General features: G+C 42.8%; 1 protein-coding gene across 1 annotated transcript in view; it reads right to left on the bottom strand.

Annotated features, from left to right (window-relative positions):
• Positions 1 to 7,059: 7,059 nt before the first annotated feature.
• Positions 7,060 to 21,653, bottom strand: part of TRAF1 (TNF receptor associated factor 1) — a 57,065-nt gene continuing 42,471 nt past the window's right edge. The window contains exons 8-10 of the mRNA XM_029614487.1: positions 19,518 to 19,695; positions 9,150 to 9,298; positions 7,060 to 7,831 (exon numbers count right to left, since the gene is read on the bottom strand). Coding sequence (XP_029470347.1) covers positions 7,613 to 7,831; positions 9,150 to 9,298; positions 19,518 to 19,695 — 546 coding nt within the window. The 3' untranslated portion in view covers positions 7,060 to 7,612. The remainder of the gene's footprint in view (positions 7,832 to 9,149; positions 9,299 to 19,517; positions 19,696 to 21,653) is intronic.

Consider the following 21,653-nt stretch of genomic DNA (forward strand, 5'->3'; position numbering starts at 1 on the left):
CAAAATAAGACTCTGTAAACATACAGCATCAGTAATCTTTGCTTACAGCATGTGTGCCACCTGTTCTTAAAGTGAGCAGTCTAAATGTCTCATGCAAGGAATACTATAAGGTAAATAAGCCTCAAGACAGAAGAACCTTTTTAATTACTGAGTTGTAGTTATGCTTATCCTGTTCAAAATAAATACGCTCTTTCCATAGTAACCACACCGCCGTCTCTGCTAGAGTTTCAGTTTGCAGAAATTTTAGCTTATCATTAGTTCCTTCTTGGAGTCATGTGGTACTCATGTTCCAGCAGTAGAATCAGGCTGATCGCACTGCGATGGAAGCCTGCGACCCACATGTGTTGCACGTCTATCACCAAAACGTGGAATGTGAGCAGATACAAGGCAGCACAGTGGGCAGGTAAACAGAAACGGAGACAGCAGAACAGCCTGATGCTTACAGTTTCTTTGCTGACCTTTATTTCTAGACCAATATGGCAACCAAACTGGTACACATAGCAGAAAATATATCAGGGCAAGATATTTTCAAGAAGTTTTGGTTATATATCTTGTAAACATTGGATTCTTACAATTTGATGTTTACAAGATGTATTTCATTTATTCCATGTATTCTGGTGAGGCAAGACATACTCCACTTATTCCATATATCCATTTCTTAAAATCTTAGTGTTGACAAGATATATAACCAAAGCTAGATAATAACAAAGGAGACATAGGAATAACAACAACAGAGCTAAGAACTGAAATAACTCTCCCTCCCCCTGCATGCCCCTAGCCAGATATAGATTTAAGGGTGCCGCCTACACCTTTTACCCTTTATACTTACCCTCAATTTGAGCCTGATTGCGTCCCCCTCTAGGTCTGGACCCCGGGTGATTGCCTCATCCTCCCCTCCTTAATCCATCATCCCAGCAAGGGTCTTGCAGGAGGTGATAGTGCACTATTGATTTAATTCATTAATTCATATTTTGTTTTCAGTTTCTCTTGTGATCTTCAGTACTGAATTTCTTGCTTTTACGCTTCTGTCCATCTGCACTGCTGGTCTATGCTTCTCCCTCTAAATTTCTTCCCCTTGCTTTATCTTCTCATCGGCTTCTATTGTCTCTTGCTCCCGTCTTTCTTAATCTCCATTCATTCTGAATCCCCCCTCCTCAACTTTCAGGAGTAGTTACCTCAGTTGTTTAAGCTCTCCACAGTGCATTGCTTAGTAACATTATCAAAGTCTCCTGTTATGAAGTCAAGCTCCACAGAGAAGCAAATCAGAGCATTTGTGGGTCTGTTATATCTCATACAATATTCAAAGCTCTTTCGGTAGGGGAAAAAGCATTTTGCTTGTATAAATCAAGGCTTTAATAATGTCCTCACCAGCTTCTTTGTGGTTTAAAGTACATGCATGGCTGAACAATGCACAAACTTTTACCCATGGATGGCAGAGGAAGTGCCAAGGGCACAGGATTCGGCAATGCATGTAGGTTTTGATTGTTTTGTTCCAAAAAATTATGCACAGAGAAAGCAGGCATATATCTCTGCACACAGATTTTCCCTATGCAATAACCAAAGCAAAGTTTTTGGTGCAGTCTTTCTTTGATTATTGGTGCAATCCCCTTGGATAAAAGTACCTGTAGAGTTTACACTAATATGCCCAATTTTAATTATTTACCCTATGAGCTGTAATGAAGTCTTTATTCTCCTACTTCTGACTGGAGTTTAAGTGTCATGGAGTCACAGAGATGAATGTCTGAAATCAGTGCAAGTTGGCTGAAACATTGGACAAGGTGAAAGAAAAAAAAAGTGGCTTGTTATTTCCTTGTATTTGGTGTGAGGTTTTTAGAGTATGAATGAGTGTGTGTAAGGGTTTGTATTTTAGGGCACATTTCCTAAATTATTTAAAAATTTGAGATAATAAAATTGTGTGCTTTTCTCTTATAATTGGTGTGATTACAATACCAGTCATCTCAGTCATCTCAGTCATCTCAGTCATCTCAGTCATCCCAGTCATCTCAGGCGCCGCGCGCCGTGCGTCGCGCGCCGAAGGAGCGCGACAAAGGGGCTTGCCCCTTTGTTTCGCCCCTTAGTTGCAGCCCCGAAGGAGCCCCGATCCCTAGCCTAAGATTGTAAACGTCCGCTTAACTAACATTCCTTCCAGCAACAGTAGTCACAAACCAAGTATTCACAACCCAACGGAGCACGCAGCTGTATTGCAACGCTCCGCCATCCAGGCCCATACGGATACTCTATCACACAACGTATAACCAACCTATTACTGAAGCAACCAGCCTCCATCCCAGCAGTCAGCCAACAACAAACTATCTCCCCACCTTATTGCACCCAACCAGCACCAGACAACATCCTCCTGCCTTCAGCAGTCAACAACTCTTACTGTTACTGTCCTAACATGCACTCCCTAACCATCCCCATCATCCACAACCAAAGGTGGAGAGCACCCAAGCTCCCCACCACACCACTCCACCACAACCGCCAACAGAGACTCAGGCCCATCATGCTGACTCCTATCACACAATGCCTTGGCCTGGCTCTTTTCTCTATCACGCTGTTTAACGCACAATCCATATCCAAGAAAACACACATACTCAATGACTTCCTATCCGACTCTAAACCAGATATCTGTGCCATCACAGAAACCTGGTTAAAACCAACTGACACAACTCTAATCAACCAGCTTCCCACCCAGACCTATGACATACTGTCCATACCCAGACGCAAAAAAAGAGGAGGAGACCTCCTCTTAGCAACAAAAAAATCACTAGGTCTGACATTGCAGACATCCAATACCATAGCCAATATGGAATTCGCTTTATTCAACTCTAAACATCTGACCATCGCCCTTATCTATGCTCCTCCTGGTCTTTTGGAATCAGACCCTTCCCCAATCATAGAACTTACAGCAAAACACTTAAACTCAGGAAAACCGGCCATCTTGATGGGAGACTTCAACCTCCACGTGGATGTCCAACCTCAGTCCTCCAACTGCAAAACCCTTCTCTCCTCCCTCAACCATATGGGTTTCAGACAAATTGTGACAGAACCTACCCACAAAGCTGGTCACACCTTAGACCTGATCTTTATAAACGAAGGTCTTTCATCCCACTCCACCCCAACCAGCCTTGCGGTACCTTGGACCGACCACCGAGTCATATCATCAATGTTAGAGATCAAGAAGCCTCTTCCCCTAATAACTCAAACAATCAACATATCAGTCAGGAAACAATGCTCAGGAGATCAACTAAGTAAACACCTAGCAAAAGAACTAATAAATCTGGACCTCACTGACGCTAACTCAGCAACTTCATCTTGGCTCAACATCACCTACAAGGTGGCAGATCAAGTGTGTCCCTTGACAACAAAGTCCATCAACCCGGATAAAGACAACAGGAAACCTTGGTTTACCACAGAGTTGAAGTCCCGTAAACACGAGCTTAGAAACAAAGAAAGCCAATGGCGTCAAAGCCCATCTACGACAACCCTCCTCAACTACAAGTCATGCCTCAATACCTACAGAAACGAAATCAACAAAACAAAAAGAGAATTTTTCTCCAAAAAGATACACCATTTCTCATTTGATTCAAGAGCCCTCTTCTCTTATGTTTCAGCCCTCACTAAACCCCCCGGACCAAACATCCCAGACGACCAAGCTCAAAAAAAAGCCAGTGAACTTGCCGACTTTTTCGACAACAAAATCACAGCACTTGTAGCCCCCCTCAAAGGACTAACGCCATTCACAAGCCTCGCAAACAACCACAACCAGCAATCAACCACATCAACCGCTTTTCAACCCATCACACACACAGCTGTCCTTGAATCTCTTGAACCCACGTCCACCTTAGAAATAGCGAATATCCTAAAGAAGATAAAACCGTCCTCTCACCCCTTAGACCATATACCATCAAACCTGCTGAGTTCAATCTATGACATCATTGCCAAGTCAGTTGCCAATATCATTAACTGCTCCCTCACCCAAGGCCAAGTTCCGGACCAACTCAAGTCAGCACTGCTCAAACCTCTCCTCAAAAAACCCAACCTTCCCACCACAGATCCGGCCAACTACAGACCTATAGCTAACCTCCCCATGCTAGCTAAAATTATGGAGAAAGTTGTCAACAGACAACTTGCTGAATTCCTTGAAGAGAACAATATCCTCACCAATAATCAATATGGATTCCGAAAGAAAAAAAGCACCGAATCCTTATTAGCCACACTAGCGGACACCATCATCTTCAATCTCGAAAAAGGCCAACCTTGTCTCCTCGCGCTCCTGGATCTTTCCTCAGCTTTCGACACCGTGAACCACCCTAACCTACTACAACAACTGACAAATATCGGCATCACTGGAGCAGCTTTTAACTGGTTTAAATCCTTCTTAGAGAACAGATCATACAAAGTTAAGATAAACAATAAGGAATCTCACCCCATCCAAGCCAAGATGGGGGTACCACAAGGATCATCACTCTCCCCCACCCTCTTCAACATCTACCTTCTCCCACTCTGTCATCTGCTTACTAACCTCAAACTCACCCATTTCCTATACGCAGATGACATACAAATTCTCATACCTATCACAGAGACCATACACAAAACCATGGATCATTGGAAAAAATGCCTCTCATCCATCAACGATCTTCTAACCAGCCTCAACCTCGTTCTAAACACCAAAAAAACGGAAATCCTCATAATAGCACCAGATAAATCTGCCCCGCCAACATCCAGCAACCCTCCAGACGCCTCAGGATACTCCACAGCACCTCAAGTCAGAGATCTGGGAGTACTACTAGACAACAGACTCAGCCTAAACAAATTCATAAATAACACCACAAAAGAATGCTTCTTTAAATTACAAGTGCTGAAGAAACTAAAGCCCCTTCTACTCTATAGGGACTTCCGCACAGTACTCCACGCCATCATTCTCACTAAAGTAGATTACTGTAATTCACTCCTGCAAGGCCTTCCAGCATACACTACCAAACCACTCCAGATGGTACTGAATGCCACTGCAAGAATACTTACCAATGCCAAAAAAAGGGACCATATCACCCCGATCCTCCAGCATCTCCACTGGCTTCCCATCAAATATAGGATTCAGTTCAAGACCTGCATGATGATTCACAAGGCCCTTCACAACATCTCCCCACTCAACCTAACTTTCCAGCTTCAACTACACTCTTCTAACAAACCAACCAGAACGGCATACCAGAATAGAATGATCACACAACCTGCAAAATCTACCCTGAGAAAACGTGCTCTATCCACAGCGGGCCCGTCTCTCTGGAACTCACTACCACCAGACCTCCGTCTTGAACCATGCCACATTACTTTCAAGGCGAAACTCAAAACTTGGCTATTCCATCAAGCTTTCCCAGAGAGCTAATAGCAATAAGAACAAACATCCAGCCTTGCAGCAATGTAATGTTCATCTTGCTTCAGTTACATGTACCAAGTTATTCCTAAGTTTATCTCAGTTGTTTTAAATTAGATTATACTTTATTATAGTTTATTCGATATGTTCCATGTTCCATGTATGTTCCATGTAAACCGCCTTCCCGGCGATAGTTTTCTCTGTTAATTGTGAACCGGAGTGATATGTATTGTATACAGGAACTTCCGGTATATAAAAACCTAAAAATAAATAAATAAATAAATAAATGTAGAGAAAGTGGTTCTCTTTCACCCAGTGTGTGCACCTGATACGGTTACCGAAAGAAAAAAAATAACATTAAGCCCCAGTTTGTAAGGAAAATAGGTTTATCTTAAAAAGTAAATTGTCCTTTGAAAAGATGAATAGCATTATATCCTGGTGCAGCTTTCCAGTTTACTTGCCAACTCAATGTACTGCTTCTCTGGCTAGTGGGACTGAAAATGTTGTAGAGACTTTGCTCCCAACCAGAGCTCTTGTAATGATACCTTGATGGTCAACGTAAAAGTGATATCCACACATACAAGGAGATGCAAAAGAGTAAGAAAGGTCCAATTCAAATAAGAAGATTCAAATATTTATTTTAGATTTTCAATGCAGCAACTCCATTGCTCATCTGTCAAAAGTATGCAGTTCCCAATAGGGTCCCCCGATATGGACCCCATGTTTCGCCAACAGACTGCATCGGGAAGGGCAGTAAACGATAACAATTTCAACAACTAGAAAAAATACAAAAAGTAACTTCAAAATTTGTCAAAACAAGGACCAAAATAAAATGGTATACCGTAACACATTTTGCCGAAGAACATACCTTATATGTGAAGGTTCATTCTAACATTTTGACAACTTTTGAAGTTACTTTTTGTATTTTTTCTAGTTGTTGAAATTGTTATCGTTTACTGTCCCTCCCGACGCAGCCTGTTGGTGAAAAACGGGGTCCATGTCAGGGGACCCTATTGGGAACTGCATACTTTTGACAGATGAGCAATGGAGTTGCTGCATTGAAAATCCAAAATAAATATTTGAATCTTCTTCATTTGAATTGGACCTTTCTTACTCTTTTGCATCTCCTTGTATGTGTGGATATTTAATGATTGGAGTGCTACTGTTCTTGCTCCATTTTTTGTGTTTTGGATTATTCCAGCATAAAAGTGATACCAGTAGGTAATTTTCAGAGGTCACTGGAGTCCCGCAGTTATGTTGCGGAGATAAAACTGAAATTCAGAAACAAGATCAAAAGATATTTCTTTGCAGAAAAGGTAGTGGCTATATGGAATGGACCTCCAGGGGAGGCAGAGGCAAAACCAGTCATGGAATTCAAGAAAGCCTGGGATGAGCAAAGGGGATCACTAGTTACAAAGAAGTGAAAGGGAAAGCCAGAGATCAGCTGGGGTCAATGGCATTGTATAGGAAAGAAATTGGGCCTACGGTTCTTATCTGCTGTTACATTCTCTGTTTCAATGAAAACAGAAAGGATTGCATGTTGATGCCCAATGATTTCACCTGTCCCACCGGCTCCCAGTGACACTGAACTCCAGGAAGTCAGAAGAGTTGGGTAGGTGACGATCTAAGGGGCTGACATACGTTATACCCAACAGCATGCCGGAGCAACAAAGGAGAGCAAAGAATGGGGTAATTTGTACTTTATTTTATGAAAACACTTAAATAAATTGAAACTTACATAAAAAAAGTATGTTATATGGATGTGCTCTGGCCCAGCAGTCAGGACACAAATCGGGGTCTGTCCACACACATGGTCCATCAGAACCGAGGTAGTCAGTTCTCCATAGGGGAAATTTTAACAGAATTTCCCCATTTCATTTCAATTCATTTGTAAAACAAAAGAAAAATGAATTAAATTTCATTAATTTTCATTTGTTTTAAAATTTTATCACCACTAACACACAAAAAAGAATTCAAACCTCCAAGGCCTTCACGCCAATTGCCCTCACCCTCTTCCCTTATTTGTCTTCTTCTTCATGGGACAGATGCAATCCTGGCTATTCCTGCCCCAGCAGATGTAAAGCTTAGAAATGGGGCTGGCACTGATGTTTTTTTTATTTCATTTTTCTTTTTTTCTTTTTTTAATTTTCTTTGTTATTTTCATTTTAAACAAACAAAAAAAAAAGAAGAAGAAAAATGAAAACAAATCTCTGTGCACACTCCTAGTTCTTCAAGGTTTCATGAATGTGTGTCTATAATACACTTTAAAAAAATGGTATCTTCCTTGACATAGGCCTGCTTGGGGGACTGAAGCTTGGTCAGGGGTAAGAACATGGGGCAACCGCTGGCAATGTTCATGTCGTGCACTGGTCTCTGGAAGGATGCAGACATTAGGTCAGGACGAAAGGCATCAATCACATGCTCACGGTTATTTTGGTCCATCAACATAAAAGTGACCTGAAAAAAAAAAAAGAAAGAAAAAGAAAAGTTAAGGAAAATATCTGCTAATTTTTCACAACAAACCCAAAAAAAAAAAAAAAAGAATTTCCTTTCATACAAACAATCGAATCCAATATAAAATCTGAATGCTTCACTTGCCTGCTTGATTGAATGAGAATGATTGAGTATTTTGGCTTCATGATTTTGGGGTCCAGATGAATTCTAGCAGTCATACTGGTCCCGGGGAAGACTGGATCCTGGTTGGGCTGTGACTCTTTTTATTGAACCAACATGAGATTTATCCAAATATATTGTACATGGCCTTGTGAGACCATGCAGCTCATGGAGCCCCAGTTCTGCATCACACAAACTGAACCTCTATCTGAGTTCTACACCAGCCTCTGTACTGGATCCCAGCTCCTGTAAATTCTCTTTCTACCTTTGAACCTGATCTTGCTTAACTCAAATCTGACTTGCCTGCACCTGACACACTGCCTGCTTGTACTAAACTTTGAATAAAACCAGTTTGGAAACTGATAACAAGTCTCTTCTTAAGAGGGCCTTTCTGCAGAGGGTTCTATGTGGATGCTCCTATACTTCTTGATCTTTGGAGAACCCTTACATTGGCCCGATAAAAAGTATCACAGCCTACTTTTATTATATAGTGATAACTCAGGTCTGTGTATTGGATGATCACCCATAGAAGCCATGATTACTACCATCCCACATAAGTAAAGATGCCCCCAGATGTATGATTTTGGTACAATTCTTTCCTTGCATCCGGTCCACAAGGGCCACACACCAATTGGATTTTCATGCTTTTCCTCATGAATTTGCATGAGATAATTGCCTACAGTTGAGACAGTGTGCATGCAAGTCTATCTCATGCATGTTCATTAAGGAGAGCCTGAAAACCTGACTGGTGTGCAACCCTGGAGGACCACCCATCCCTGCTCTAAGGGGGACCGGGATAGAATTCTGAACCCCCCCCCCCCCCAAAAAAAAAAAAACAGGAAATCTCTTCTGTATGAAATTAGGTTCAATTAATGCACTAGATACAGTTTGAAAGAGACATCAGTGGATAGAGCTTTAACAGATTCCAGACTTCTCATGTTCAGATGCAGATTTCATCATGGTTTAACTTCCATGGACTGGATCCACTTTTTGGCTGATTGGAACCGACACTGGTCAAGTTTATTCCAAATAACGATCCTGACCTTCTACTCGGAGATCTACATTTCTCTGCATAATTTATTTACATCTCTTTGATCATTATTGCTTTCTACCATTGATTTAGCAAGTATTAATTAAACAAGAGGGAAAACCTTATTTTTACCTTGTGTTTGAATGGCCAGGAAAGCAAAGCGTCATATTCTCCTTTCATGACTGCGAAGAAAAGAGAAATGTGGGTTCCCTTCGCTGCCCCGTCTCCATTGAAATAGACCCTCAGGCACACTTTGTAGCCATACTTGGCAGTGTAGAAAGCTGAAAATCAAAGCTCACCGTCAGTACTCAACACTACTTAAAATAAAGGGCACACCACTCTGCCCTGTGCAACACTGCAAAGGTTCGATGAGCTGCAAGCGGGAGCAGCTCCCCATTCATTTTTTTTAAATGCCACTTTTTTTTTTTTTTTTTACAAGCTGTTGTTTGTGAAAGTGTTTCAGTAGTTCAGTCACATCCCCAGAGATGGTCAAGGTTGACAAAGGTGCCATGAATGGTACCACACACGTGACATGCGATTGGTCTGTGTAGGCAGTAATGACAAAAATGACATCACATGTGTGCACACACACACACACACACACTGCATGGTCTGTCAAATTACCAGAATATGATGCAATTTTTGACATCCTTTCAAAATAGTAGCTCTTAGGAGTAGACGGGAACTTGCTAAAAGTTTTCTAAAAGAACTCGAATGATATTTTTCACACGAATGGAGTTAAGTAATCCCTTTTGCTTGTTTCGGAAGCATCAAAAAACCTGCCCATACAAGGACCGTAGTAAGAGGTCCAAAAGCAGGCTAAATTATACCAAGATTCAAGTTTCAGACTTGCACAAATTCAATTCCTTTTTGTGACCCAAATACAAGACAATTCTCATAGCGAGTTCTCTTTGCAGAAGGCATGATTAATTGGCAGTAAGAAAGCCCAGATTCCGCAGATGTTCTGTGAGTAGCAAATCGTAAAATGCTGGTAACATAGCAAGCAAGAGAAGGGCAAAGTGCACTGGTCAGGAGGAAGAAATCAATGCTAGTTTCCGGAAAGAGAGCTAATCGTTCCAGTAGGAGGAGGCGGCAGGACGGGTTAAACGTATACTTTTCAATTGTTCTTATTGAAGGGGTTTAGATCCACACTGCACGGGGGCAGGGGGTGAAAAGGTGGCAAATTCTTTTTCTAGATTTATTTATTTATTTTACTTATCTGGAAGCTTTGTCAATTAGTTACCAGCTAGGGGTTCAGTTTTATGCACTCATCTAGAGAAACTAATTTGCAGATTAGTCAGGGCTGACGATTATTTAAAGAAAAAAAATGCAATTGCTGATTTTAAATGTTAAAATCTTGTTAGCTTGCTTTGATATTTTTGGGGCTAATGCTCCTCCATGCCCGATGTTTTTTTTAATTTTTAATATTTATATCCCCTTTTACAAGAAATCCTGAACAGAGCCGTTTCCAGCTAGCAAAAATACATTCCTATGTTAATGTGATGTTAATAAAGCAGTGGTTGCCATGTTAGTTCACTTGAATGCACAGAAATAAAGGTTAACAAATAAACACAACAAAAATATATCTAAGGTGATATTTTTTATTGATACATTTCATGACTAGCTTTTGAGAGCTAATACTCTTCCTCTGATTTGAGTATTACTTATATTTGGGACAAACTAGTCAAGAAATGTGTTAAGTTAATTCTATAAAAAAGTAAATATATATATATATATATATATATATATATATATATATATATATATATACGCCGGATTTTATAAGATACGCGCGTAGCCGCGCGTATCTTATAAAATCCAGGGTCGGTGCACGCAAGGCTGCGCAAAATCGGCAGCCTGCGCGTGCCGAGCCGCGCAGTCTGCCTCCGTTCCCTCCGAGGCCACTCCAAAATCAGAGCGGCCTCGAAGGGAACTTTCCTTCCACGTCCCCTCACCTTCCCCTCCCTTCCCCTACCTAACCCACCCCCTGGCCCTACCTAAATCCCCCCCCCCCTACCTTTGTTGGGCAAGTTACGCCTGCTTGAAGCAGGCGTAACTTGCGCACACCGCCTCGCATCCCCCGGCACAGGCCGCAGTGCCGGGGGACTTGGGACCACCCTCCCGGCCCGCCCCTGAACCATCGCCACGCACCTGGACCCACCCCGGTCCACCCCCTGACCCCCAGACATGCCCCTGGACACACCCCCTCCCGCCCCCTTTTATGAAGCCCCGGGACTTACGCGCGTCCCGGGGCTTTGTGCGCGCCGGCGGCCTATGCAAAATAGGCCGCCGGCGCGTGAGTGCCCTGCGTGCATAAATCCGGGAGGTTTTACGTGCGCAGGGCTTTTAAAATCTAGCCCATATTGTTTGATGTTTTATTTGTTAATCTTTTTATCTGTACAAGTTATATTAATATTAATGCCATGTTATTGGGGGCAGAGCTTAATTTGTGGTGGAATGCCCTGGAATGGAGTTCCACCACATATTTATTTATTTGATTTAGTGTCCGCTTTTCAGACTTAAGAGGCAGAGCAGCAGGTGTGCTCTGCCCTAGCCCCTCCCCTCCTGACTGTCTGCAGGGAAGAGAGAGGTGAGCCTGGAGCAGACAGGGCAGAGAGCAGCCACTCTGTTCCCAAGTTCAGCCCTTCCTCAGCTGTTGTTCCATTCCCCTCCCCTCAGGGGAGGGGAATGGAACAACAGCTGATTTTTTTTTTTCATTTTTGTTTTTAGTGCACACTAACATGAAAACAAAACGAAAAAAACCCAAAATGAAAATTAAAAATGAAATGAAATAAAAAATAAAAATGTTCCAGCTGCACATTCCTACACTGCATCACAATGAACAGATACAAAAAGGGTTGAAACCTGTAAACAGTAGTGCCAATCATCAAGGCTTCAACCCTGGCTACTACATCACAACTCACAAGTTTCAGACTTGTGCTAATTCAACCCCTTTTTGTAGCATAGTAACAATAGTGACGGTAGAAAAAGACCAAATGATCCATCCAGTCTGCCATGTTAGTGGCTTATAATAGTATCTGCTGTGCAGATTACCCCCAAGTTTCTGTTAAGGGTAATAATTGCCACTCCAGGCAGGTTACGCCTAAGCCTTATGTTAAGGGTAATAATATTTACAATTAAAACCAAGCACCTGTCAAACTCATAACAAAATTACTGCTAGCAACATTTGTACGGGGTGAGAAGCCTTCTTGATAATCTAGACAATACTGCTTGAACGTGCTTTGCTTTTGGACTTGGCTGTAGAAGCAGTCATGTGCTTTTTGCCTAATGTCTGTGTAACAGTACTCCGGAACGTAAACGCATTGGCTGTCGTCAGAATATAATTCCCCTATTTCCCCTGCCAAAGCAGAGAGTGATGTTGCAGTTGAATCAAAGCTAATTGGTTAAAGTTAGTAATCCCCATACTTTCTGTTAAGGGTAACCACTCCAGGCAAGTTACCTCAATGCACCCTTTTCTTCATTTCCATGCTCTAGCCTTTAGGGATCCACAGTGTTTATCCCATCCCTTTTGAATTCATTTATTGTTTTTTTCCTCACTACTTCTTCAGGAAGAGCATTCCAGGCATCCTCCACCCTCTCCGTGAATAAATATTTCCTGATTCTGAATCATCTCTCCTGGAGTTTCATTTCGTGATCTCTAGTTGTACAGTTTCCTTTCAAATGGAAAAGATTCAAATGGAAAAGATTCAAAGTTCATGCATCATTAAAGCCTTTCAGGTATCTGAAGGTCTGTATCATATCTCTCCTGCACCTCCTCTCTTCTAGAGTATTCATATTTATATCTTTGAGCCTCTCTTCATAAGTCTTCTGATATAGACTCCATACCTTTTTGGTGGGCTTCTCTAAACCGCCTCTGTCATGTCTCTATCCTTTTTGGGATACAAGCTCCAGAACTGAACACAATACTACAGGTAAGGCCTCACCAAGGACCTGCACAAGAGCATTACACCTTTTTTCTTACTCTCCATGCAGCCCAACATTCTTCTGGCTTTAGCTATCACCTTGTTACTTTGCTTCACTGCCTTCAGATCATCAGATACTATTATCCCAAGGTCCCCCTCCTAGTCTGTGCACATTAGTCTTTCACCCCTCCATCACATACTCTTGTACAGCTCTTTTGGATTACTGCACCCCAGAAGCATGTCTCTGCACTTCTTGGCATTGAATCCCAGCTGCCAAATCTTTGACCACTCTTCAAGCTTTCTTAAATTACTTTTCATTCTCTCTGCTCTTTCATGCATGTCCACTCTGCTGCAGATCTAAATATCATCCACAAACAGACAAAGTTTACCTTCTGTCCTTTCTGCAAAATCACTCACAAACATATTGAACAGAACTGATCCCAAAACCATTCCTTGTAGCACTTCACTTAATATTGTTCTCCATTTATCATGCTGTCTTCTGTTAGTCAACCAGGGATGTACAGCCAAAAAGTATTCATTGGATACGGGATATGTATTCTTTGGGGCCCAGATATGTTGCATTTGGTCAATGGGGGGAAAGCCCGATCCGTTAATACATTGAATTCGGCATTGGTGCCATTGGTCGGCCCCTGTCACATGGTAGGATGTGACAGGGGATGACCAATGGCACTGGTAGCCCCTGTGACATAGTAAGGGCAAAGGCTATTGGCGCCATTTTGAATACCGGCAGCCGACGGCACGAGTGCAGGAGATGATCCAGGACCCCCGCTGGACCACCAGGGACTTTAGCAAGTCTTGGGGGGGGGGGATCAGGAGGGTGGGGGGGTTTATTTGTTCAGGATTCATTGCATTCGTGGGGGTTCGCCATATGTTTCGCGAACCCACGAATGCAACGAATAGGGAACTATACGTTGTGGATTGTGCATTCATTCACAATGAATGCACTTCCCTAGTTTATAATCCACTCCACTACCTTGGCACTCTCTCCCAAGCTTCTCATTTAATTCATGAGCCTCTTATGTAGGACTGTATCAAAAACTGCTGAAATCCAGGCTTTGCCTTTTCTACTAGTGAAGCCTTTGACAAAGCTGGCAGGTCCAAAGGAGAAGATGTACATCATTGAGCACATCAAGGAGGCTTTCTACAACAAAGAAGGATATGAGACCCACTTACAAAGTATGGGGAATGAATATGAACATGAAAAAGTACAGGAAGCATCCAATTGACACACAAGGAGGCCAAGGATGAAGAACAGGAGGTTGCAGAGCTTTTGAAGAAGTTCTCACCATGGTATGAGAAGATGGTATTTGAGATCATTCATTATAACTCCCTTTCATTGGTCAAGTTGGTAGACCAGGCCCAGATGCAAACTATGACAAAGTTTGCTATTGATAAGGAGTGTAATTTGGATGTTGGGAAGGATAAGCTCTTGCGAGTGAAGATTGTGAAACTGTACCCATTAGAAAATGTAGACCAGGAGCCCTCAGACAAGAAGGCTTTTGGAGCATGTGATTCCCCCTCCATTGACAAGGAGAACTCAAAACAAGTGGCTCAGGACAACCAGAACAAAGAGCTGGTGTAGAAGGAGGAGTCCACTTGGAGGGAGAGAATGAAAGACAGCCTCAGTGACAGAACTCGCAGATCCCAACATAAACTCCCTTCCAACTTAAACAAGAAGAAGTGGATGCCACCAAATGTCCTTCCATACAAATATGATGTGAAACTGCAGAATGAAGACAAAATAGACTTATTCATTCAAAGCAGCCACCAATCAAGGAGATTTTATGATATTTTATCCATCATTACTCTTTACAGATTGGCATGGATGAGAATGTACCATGGGGTTGTAGAAGATGAGCTGGTGTAAAAGTACACTCTCCCCAGCAAATTTAATGATTTCTTGTTGGATCTTCACAAGTATATGACTCTCAGTCCCATGATCAAGAAAAAAGCTCAGGCTTTCCTGATCGGAAGCCTTCCAAGAAACTCAAAACAGATAATGAGAAAAAATATTCTGAAAGAGATGGACAAGAAAAAGAAGAAACCTTCATTGGGCCAGCCTCTGATCCTGACACTGGAGTCAAATGCATCTGAAGAAATCTCTTAATAGTTCTCCAATGAAGATGAAAAACTTGGGAATTTTCAAGACCCCTGAGGAGTTAGAGGAGGTCATGAAGATAATGAGCCTCTCAAAGCTAAACACTAACTTTCATATCTCCAAGAAGGCCTCCTTGTTAGAAGGTGGCATGCTAGGGAAGAATCCCATGAAATCCATGGATAAGAAGTAGAAGGGAAAAAGTGATGACCAAACTCTTAAATGGTCAGAAATTGACTGCAAAATCAAAATTGCCAAACAATCCGAAGATGAAACAAATGACAGTACTGGACATGGCTAAAGGCTCAACCAAGGTGTCTAGGACCCTCAAGAGCACAGCAGGGACTACAAAATCTGCTAACAAACCACACCAACACCTGCCCCCTCCTGCACTTCACCTCATTGCATATTACAGAGACAATAAAGATTGAGAGGACAGAAAGAATGCCCTGTCATGTGTTATCTCTAAAGCAGCCCAGCTGCTATTGAGTGAAGACCATGTTTTATTTCTGGAGGAGCTACGGATTTTGGTGCAGAAACATCATGAGCTTCTGGAGCACAAAAATTAGTAGGCGTCCATAACAGAGGAAAAGTGGAAAATATATCTAAAGAAGGACAAAGAGCTAAAGGAAAAGCTGAAGAAGAAAGCCAAGGAATGCAAGGAAAAGGAAATACAGGAGAGACGGGCAAAGCAGAAGAGGTATGAGGACCAGGAGCTTACTGGCAAGAACTTCCTTGCATTCAAACTGGTGGATACCCCTGAAGGGTTACCAAATATACTCTTTGGAGATGTGGCCATGATGATGGAATTACTTAGCACATTGAGTGGTCTTCCTTGATCCAATTCTCTAGTCACCCAATGAAAAAAAATCAGATTTGTCTGTTACCAAATCTTAATTTCTGGTGAAATAACCTAGAATGATATTCTGCTACCTTTTTTACAGGACCTGAGGAAGTGGAGCAGAGCCAATAGAATGAATCAGTTCTGGTGGGCGAAAGGATTGCTGTGTGTTGAGTAATGGAAGGGACCAGGAGAATCACTGGGATCAGGGCCAGTGCGTCCATTAGGCAAACTAGGCAGTCACCTAGGACATTAACCTTTAGGGGGTGCTAAAAATCACCAGCATAAGATCCTGTCCCAGTGGCTGAAGACCCAGGGAAGAAAGGCCCAGCACCAGCAGGGCTGCAGCCGACAAGGAGGGCAGAAAGACCCTGGCAGTGAGGCTGTGGATGGAACCCATTCTGCCCACGACCAATGAAACAGAGAAGAACGGGCCTTGAGCCATGGAGGGAGCTCATCCCAGCCGCGGCTGAAGAGGCATGGGAGAGACTGGGAGAGAAATGGGTGGAGATCATCCTGACTGCGACTGAAGAGACAAGGAGAGAAGCCTGAGAGAGCTGTGGAGGGAGCCATCCCAGCTGTGGCTGAAAAGGCAGGGAGAAAGGCCCGAGAGAGCTGTGGGCAGATCCCATCCTGCCCATGGCTGAAGAAGGAGAAAAGAGGCCTGGGAGTGCTGTAGGGATGTCATCTTAGTGAAGACATAGAGGAGACAAGCCTAGAGAGACCAAGAGAGACTGTGCATTTGTATGTGACTGAGAGAGAATTAGTATGATGTGTATAAGAGGGAGGGAGGGAGGGTGTATGTGTGAGGGAGAGAGAGAAGGCACTTGTAAGCAGTGAGGGTGTGTTTTATAGAGAGAGAGCCTGTGGGAATGTGTGAGAGAGTGAGCTTGTGTGTTTGAATATCAGAGGGATTCGCTCAGAGAGCGAATCTCTGTGAAGGAGAGAGAGAGAGAGGGAGCCTTGGGTATGTGTTGTGTGAGTGAGAGAGAGAGAGAGAGAGGAACCCTGTGTGAGGGAGTGAGTGAGAGGAGGAACCTGAGGTGTGTGTGAATGAGAGAGAGAGGGAGCTTGTGGGAGTGAGTGAGGTGTGTGTGTGTGTGTGTGAAAGAGAAAGAGAGCTTGTAAAAGGGAGTGAGGGTGTGTGTGTGAGAGAGAGAAAGGGAAAGTGTATATATGAGCGTGAGAGACCATATGAGTAGGAGAGCCTGTGTGCATGAAGAGAACATGTATGTGTATGTTAGAAAGAAAGAGGATAAAAGTTTGTGCACAAAACCCCCTCTCCCCACCCCTTCAGGGCATCTGTTAATCAAAGTTCCCAGGTATGGAGAGCTCACGGATTTCTGTCCTTGTTAGTTTTAATCATTAGGTGTTTTTTTCATGTGTCTGCTGTTTTGCAATTTTTTTTGGTGTTTGGAATATTTTTTTTTAATTTGAGTTTTTAATTACTGAAATTTATTCTGTTTGTCAGCTATTTTGAAATATTGTTTTTCAAAATATTGGGAGGAAAGAGGTCGGGATTTTGGTGTGGGGTGTGGGGCGGCAAGACTGAAGGTTTTCCTAAGATGCCTATTGCCTAATGCCCTTGGCACCAGCCCTGATTGGGATAAGGAAGAGGATAAATGTATTAAGATATGTGTTTGGGAGAGAGAGAGAGTTCACACCCAGTCCTGGCCCCACCCCCTCACACAGGTCACACCTGGTCCTGGCCCTGTTCCTGCCCCCCTCCTCCACCACCACTCAGCAGTTCCACATCCTTTTTGTCTACAAATTAAGTCCTGATTGGGGATAATTCTCAAAGCAATTTATAAGCATAAAACATTGTTTTATACGCATAAATGCTTGTTCTAAAATTGACCCAGGCTCAGTGCACATTGAAATATGCACATAACCTCGTTTCACGTGGACTTTTATATGCATTGAGGTGAGGCATTCTGGGGGAAAGGGGCAGAGTTGGGGCCCTTATGTGCATACATTTTGATTTAAAAAAATGTATACACATAAGTGTACACATGTAAGTTATGTCCTATGGAGAGGAGGTATAACTTTATGCATAGGTTCACTTTGAAAATCTCAGAAAGGTCTTCATGTACAATGTACAGTTTGTGGACTTGTTTGAAAATTATCCCCTTAGGTACAAATAATATTTGGTTTTGCTTTTATATTAACACACAAGTGGAGGATAGGAGCACACAAAAGAATAAATCCACTGAGAGAGGATGTGTTCAGACGCTTGAGTTCATCTACAGACAAAATATGTCTTGATATATCAAATACATTTATTTTTACCAAGTCAGGTATCAGGCGGTCTGGTCTTGAAATGGTTAAAGAAGTACAATTCAATCATAATAACAGCACTGTCAGTCCCCCGACACGGTCATGTTTCTCAGTGGCTGCATTGGGAGGAACAGAGAACGAGACCACAAGGATCTTCAAAGACAGTGATACAAAGTATCTTCAAAAAGTGAAACGATATATCAAGACATATTTTGTCTGCAGATGAACTCAAACATCTGAACACACCCTCTCTCAGTGGATTTGCTTTTATATTACCATGGAGGGCCAGGATACAATCATTTACTGTATTTTAGATTATCATTGTATTATTCTATTATGATATACTTGTTATTTATTGTATTATTATGCTTGTTGTAAACTGCTTTGAGCTGAACTTTGTTCAAGGAAGGCTGACTATGAAGAGAATTTTCAAAATTTTACATGCACATAAAATGCCATTTTACAACTCTGGGGGTTGTATGCATAAAAGTATGTGTGGAAGCAATTTCATGTGTATTTTTAGGTCAGGAATACCATTTACACATGTACTTTCAAAAATCTAATGCATGCTTGTAAATATACAAATGAACATTTCCACCTGCTCCCATGCAGGTGAAAATGTGTGCACATATGCTGCGCAAGGGTTCGCATCTGCCCATTAATTGTCAAAGCGGACTTACAAGCTTTGAAACTTCTGGTTGTCGTCCATGTGCATTTTGTTAACATAACATAGCATCAATATAGCATAAACATAATATTAACATAACATTTACACAACATTATGTTATGTAAATGTTGTTAATGCTATGTTTATGTTATATTAATGTTACATTCACTTATAGTCTGCCTTCCTTGAACAAAATTTAACCCAAAGCAGTTTATGACAAGCACAATAATACAATAAATAACAATTCTATCATAATAGAATAATATATCAATAATCTAAGATATAGTAAATAATGATACTCAGGAATTCCATTATAATAAAGAAAATAAGAAATGTATTTGTATCTAATAATGCCTTATGGCAGGTTTTTCATCTTATCATGTCCAAAAGCTTACTGCTGGACAGCAATAAGCATTAATATTTTGGTTTTCCTTGTACATTCTTAATGAACTCCTGAATAACCTCTTTCTGCATTATTTATTTCAATTTTGCAAGGGAGGCCACAGCAGTAGTCTTTTTCTGCTTTCATGATATACCTGATGAGAGAGGATATAACCTGAAACCATTTGAATATCATTTAAAACAGCATTTTTATTGCTGGCCCCAGTGGCTCTTGTTGACAAACTGCAGCTGGCCAGGTCATTCCCTCACCGCTCTCATCGCAGGCGCAATGTACCTGGTGAACACAAACTCATCTGTCTGCCTGCAATCGCTTCCTGGCACTTCCTGCTGACTTCAGGGATTTTCCATAAAAATATCCCATCGTAGGATGTCTCTCCAAAGGACAAACAGTGAATATGTAGTCCATTCAAAACCATGTCTTTCAGCACCAGCGACCGCTGCAGGTCTGCTATCTGAAAGAAAATCAATCAGCCTTGAAAAAATTCTCATTTCCACTTAGGACTACTGGGATTTATGTATTTATTTATTTTTACCATTTCACTAACATGAATCCCTCTTATACCCATGTTTACATCCATTCACTCATGTGCTTTAACATTACATTGTCTTAACCTATGGCACAAGAAAACAAAATACCTATTACCTACTGGATATAGTGGCCCTCTTTTGTTTTTAAGGAACATCACCTACATATGGACAAATATGTTGATAAAATCTAATAGTTTCATTGGACTATTAGATGCGACCATAGTACTAAAGGACACAGGACTCACTGTTTGTATGTTGCACTGGAGGTGGATTTTTGGACAGAGGTGGGGTTGATGCAGGTGGAATGGGCTGAAGCTAGAGGCCACTGGAGCTTCACCTATACCAGCCCACGTTGCCCTCGGGTTGAGCCTTTGGGTGCTGGGCCGGCAGGACTTAGGTGGGCCTCGAGATTGGATGAAAAAGGTAGGTAGTTCAGCCCAGAGACAGCAGCCAGCAGGTGGTGTAGTTCTATCCTGGACTGGTCCCAGTACAGGAACCCAAGCACTAAGGAATGAGGATTGAATGAAGGTGCTTGAGCAAAGAAAGGCTGGAGTCTTAGGAGTCCATGTCTAGAGGATAGGGACAGAGGCGTCACTGTCGAACTTGAGTGAGAGCTAGCGACAATTGGAGGGTGTAGCAAGCAACATAGAACTCTGGACACAAAGGAGTCTATAGCTTGGTCATCCGTAGCAATGGACAGGGCATGGAGAAAGCAGGCATGGTCAGGCATAGCAATGGTCAAGGCTCGGAGAAGGCAGGCGTGGTCAGACATAGCAGAGGTCAGGCTTGGAGAAGGCAGGCAAGGTCGGACGTAGCAGAGGTCAGGCTTGGAGAAGGCAGGCAAAGTCGGATGTAGCAGAGGTCAGGCTTAGAGGTCAATCAGAATACAGACAAGACGAATGAGGAAACAGGAACTTGGAGACAATCAGGAACATGGAACAAGGAAGCATGGAGGCAATGAGAACTCAGAACCAAACAGGGAACTGAGGAGACCTATTGCAAAGGCAACGCTATGGTGCGAGGCCTGAGCATTTTTATGCTGAAGGATCTGACGTCAGCATCCGGGTCCGCAGCCAGGTTCCCACTGCGGGTTCTTTATAAGGTTTACTGATGCGCGCATGTGCGCCTAGGGAGGGGCAAGGTGCTGCTGGTGGTGATTCTCCGTGAACCCCGCAGAGAGGCCCGATGGATGGAGGCATCCTGGCTGGAAGCCCCGAGTAGTGGAGCAGGGCCGGAGGTGCTAGCGGGAGTCTGAGGTCGGAGCCTGCAGCCCACTTACGCAAGCGATGGAGAGCTGGAGCCTGGAAATTGCTTAGAAAGGTGAGAGGACTGCACTGCGGGGCTGCCAGGGGAGGCGAGTGTAACAGTACCCCCCATTCCCCCCCCCCCCTGGAGGTCGGGGTTTGCCTGGATGGGCACAATGGAAGTTTAAGAAGAGGGTCTTGTCCAAAATGTTCCGAACAGGCTCCCAAGAATTTTCCTCAGGTCCATAACTCTCCCAGGAGAGGAGGTACTCCCATCGGCGGCCTCTATGGTGGACATCTAAGACTTCATGGACTTTATAAGTTGGATCGATTTCTGCCACCAATGGAGGTGGCTCAGGGACCTTCCAGGAAGGCCAAGATAACACTACTGGCTTGAGCAATGATACATGGAAAGTGTTATGTATGCCCAAAGAAGGAGGCCGCCGGAGCTGGTATGTCACAGGTCCAATGCATCGGGTAATCAGGAATGATCCAATAAACCTCAGAGCGAATCTCTGTGTAGGAATTCGGAGTCTAATATACTTGGTACTTTACCAGACTTTCTGGCCAGGAAGGAACTCAGGAGCTGCATGGCGTCGACTGTCAGCAATTTTCTTGGCCCGGGAAGTGGTCTGGCG

This window comes from Rhinatrema bivittatum, chromosome 8 (assembly GCF_901001135.1).
Source record: "Rhinatrema bivittatum chromosome 8, aRhiBiv1.1, whole genome shotgun sequence".
Lineage (NCBI taxonomy): Eukaryota > Metazoa > Chordata > Amphibia > Gymnophiona > Rhinatrematidae > Rhinatrema > Rhinatrema bivittatum.